This window comes from Esox lucius, chromosome 2 (assembly GCF_011004845.1).
Source record: "Esox lucius isolate fEsoLuc1 chromosome 2, fEsoLuc1.pri, whole genome shotgun sequence".
Taxonomy (NCBI): Eukaryota; Metazoa; Chordata; class Actinopteri; order Esociformes; family Esocidae; genus Esox; species Esox lucius.
Window position 1 is genome coordinate 29,280,895 of NC_047570.1, and position 3,548 is coordinate 29,284,442.

Here is a 3,548-nt window from a genome sequence, read left to right on the forward strand (position 1 = left end):
GTGGCGGGTGTAGGGTTTAGGGGCCGAGGGTGTAGGGTTTAGGGGCCGAAGGTGTAGGGTTTAGGGGATGAGGTTGTAGGGTTTAGGGGCTGAGGTTGTAGGGTTTAGGGGCTGAGGTTGTAGGGTTTAGGGACTTAGGGTTTGGTTTAGGGGCTGAGGGCCTGAGTCTTCCTATCCATTTGTCATCTCCAGGTTCATCCCAGGGCCGTGGTCTCCGTGCAGTGCCACCTGTGGTCCAGGCGTACAGACTCGGGAGCTGAAATGCCGGGTACTCCTTTCTTTCACCCAAACCGAGGTGGACCTGCCCGAGGATGAGTGCGGTAACAACCGCCCCCAGTTGGAGAGGCCCTGTGATCTGGGACACTGTACTGTAGGCCCAGGCTTCTCTCCGGGCCTCCCAGACCCTCCAGGCCCAGGGCTGCACACACGGGGAGCGGAGCCCCACCATTGGGACTACAGGGGTTTCACTACCTGCTCAGCCTCCTGTGCGGCAGGTGAGTTGCTTCAACAAAACCCACTTTATTCCCAGGAAGTCATACAAAACCTCTTCCCAATCATGTATCTCCATTTTCCTGAAGCATTATCCTTATTGTTTCCATCCAAAACGCAATGATTCTGGTCTACCAAGGAAATGCCTATAGCCTCCTTGAGTAGAACACTTTTTGAGATGGCTTTCTAATAAAGGTTCTACATTTATTTTATAGAGGGATCGTCACAGCCCTGAAGACTATGTGTCACTATCTTAGTGTTCATGTGTGACGGCATTCATAGTGTCCCAATACCCTATTTCCCTCCCCTCTCCCACCCACTTTACCTCACGCTCTCCCCCTTCTGCCAGTAACCCGCACTCCTTCCCCTCCCAGGCCCATTATACTAAATACTTTATAGAATGTTTTGGGATGTTCAAATCACCCTGCGGCGCTTAGTTGTAACCATAACAACTCAGTATTGATGTGTTGTCTCTGAGACCAGCCCCCCCCCCCCTGTCTCTCAACCCCGATCCTCCTGTCCTCCAGGGAGACAGACAGCCGAGGTGAGGTGTGTGAGTCGGGAAAGAGGAGAAGAGGTCAGTGAATCTCTCTGTGATCCCTTCAGCCGACCCCCAGCCATGGCCCGCGTCTGCAACCCCGAACCGTGCCCCCCGAGGTCAGCATCCAACACGTCACACTATCCTCTTCCACCTGGCCTGGCGAGACCGGTGTTCACATTTCACAGTGTGTCTGACCAACGACAGACACTATCAGATTCCGACTGTAGATTGTGCTTAACATACATTATCGTGTATCCAGGTGTGTCGGTGTGTGTGGGTTCGTGCGCATTGTGCATGTGCGCATTCATTCAGGTGTGCTAATCTTGTCACTAACATACCCCTCATCACCGTCTCCCTTGGTTACCATTGTCCAGGCAAAGCCAAACATCCCCTGTCACCCAGGTTGTTTATTGACGACCAATCTGATGTTTCGGTTGCTGGAACAACATCCTGTTGTAGTGAATGCGAAACCAAGGTAAACATGGAGGAACCACAAGCGTAACCGCCCCGGTCCTCTCAACCGTGTCCCTGTGAAACCTTCTCTTTCCTGTCTCACTTTGGCATATGTTTTATTATTTCCCTTCTGACTGCTGCACACGAGGCTAGGTCCCAAATATGAACTAATTCCCTTTGTAGTGTAACACTTGCTGGTTTAATCAAGCACCCACTGAAGGGAATAGGATGCAATTTGGGGCAAACTACACAGAACTTGGAGAGGTAGTTCATGTTGTAGGTCTTCCGGCAGAAGTCAATGTCATTTCAAAGGACAAGAAAGGAGAGGTCCTTAAAACATCAAACGAACAGAAACAAATGCATGCGTAAGCACAAACACATATGCACACACACATACAATACCCAGAGCTTGACCTTAAAAGATAAGTATCAGCAAAGCAAACCCCAGATTATTGTCACAAGCCACAGGATTAACATATGTAATTCCATACAATGAACGCAAGTGGTTCTAATATCACCAGTCTCAGTGTTTTTTTCTCTTATTATGAAATTATTTGTCAGGGACATGGGCTTTGTCCCTATTATCTAAGTTTATAGTGCACTTTGTTTGACCAGGGTCTTTGGTTGGTCTTTTGGGGAATAGGGACACAGACTAAACTACAGCTTCTAAACACAAATCAGTTGAATTCAAGAGAATAAAATTTATGATATGTCTTTTTTTGCTATATTGGAATCAAAATGTTTTAGATGACTGCCTACTATATCATGATGAAGGCACCGATAATGTAATTAGAATTCAGTAGTCGACAGACATAGAGAACAGAGAATGGGTTATATCTTTTGTAATTTAACAATACAAGTCTCGTCTGTGGTCTGACAAAGGAACTAGTGGCTTCAACAGTAACCTGAGTAAAATTGCTTCTCCAACCACAGAAAAGCAGTAGACTCTCTGGCCCCAGAGTTGAGCTCACGCAGGGCTCATTCGTTCAGATAGAAATGCATCGTGTAGAACAGACAGCTGTATGTATTTGGCAGAATGAAGAATTGTGTCATAATGTTGCATTCGTATGTCCACCCTGTTTAACAGGCCCTGGTTTGGTGTAGTAACCATGCCGGTTCCCACTTCTGCCAGGCCCTCCGAGGTGGGCGGTTATGTGGGTACCAGCCTATGCCTGGCAAGAGTTGCACATGTTGTTCCTATTCCTGGATGTACCTGAATTGTTCAAGGCAGCTCCCCTCATCTGCCCTTGTCTCCTTCCTTTCAACCACAGATGCACCGCAATCTGTGGCACAAACACTGTGAACCTGGAAGAGGTTGGCAACCGTGTGGGTTCCAGGCCATGTCATGCAAAGTTGTTGTCGTTCTGCCCCATGTCCTGTTGTCTGTCTGTCTGCCTGACTGTCTGTCTGCCTATCGGTCTGTCTGTCTGTCAGCAAATGTGTGTCCGTCCATCTGTCGGTCTTTCCTGGCTACGACTCAAGCTCTGGGAATTCGATCAACATGGAGGTAATAAAGATAACTACGAACACAGGAGTCAAAGAAAACATTCAAATGCTTATTTTTCATAGTGCCATAGTTTATATAGCTTAGTAAAACATCACATTGTTTAGATTGAAGTTAACAATGAAGAAGCAACATGTTTGAATATCTTCTGTAGACTGCAAGGTCGACATTTTCAGACAGTAATATTGAGGGCTTTTTTTCACCAAACTAACATGAAGTTAGACCAAGTTTAAAAATATAAAAACATACTTATGAAACAAACTTTTGCAAACACAAGTGTGCATGTGTGTGTGGTGTGTTTGTGTGTGTGTGTGTGTCTGTATAAACCACAATGTGTATAAACCAACCAGAATGTCCTGACATTAAATAAGAAAATGAACCATGGTAAAAACTGTTAGGATTAGGGTAAGTGGTAAGTTTAGGATGAGAGGTTCATGAAAATACTTTTTTGTGTAAAAAATACTTAAAGTAATGAAAACAAAAGTATGAGAGTGTCTAAGCGTGTGAGAGAGAGAAAGAGAAAGAGGCAAGAAGAACCTGGTTACTGTAAAAAAAAAAAAA

The 3,548-nt window shown here is 45.7% G+C and overlaps 1 protein-coding gene across 2 annotated transcripts in view; it reads left to right on the forward strand.

Annotated features, from left to right (window-relative positions):
- LOC109614600 (ADAMTS-like protein 3) overlaps positions 1-3,483 on the forward strand; it is a 141,592-nt gene extending 138,109 nt beyond the window's left edge. The window contains exons 16-18 of one of the 2 annotated variants that reach the window (XR_004576869.1): positions 193-494; positions 1,017-1,505; positions 2,571-3,483. Coding sequence is in view for 1 of the 2 variants with exons in the window: in XM_020055993.3 (XP_019911552.2) it covers positions 193-494; positions 1,017-1,351 (637 nt within the window). In the remaining variant the exon portion in view is untranslated. Of the gene's footprint in view, positions 1-192; positions 495-1,016 lie in introns of both variants that reach the window. The other variant, XM_020055993.3, reaches the window with a different exon arrangement.
- Positions 3,484-3,548: the final 65 nt, after the last annotated feature.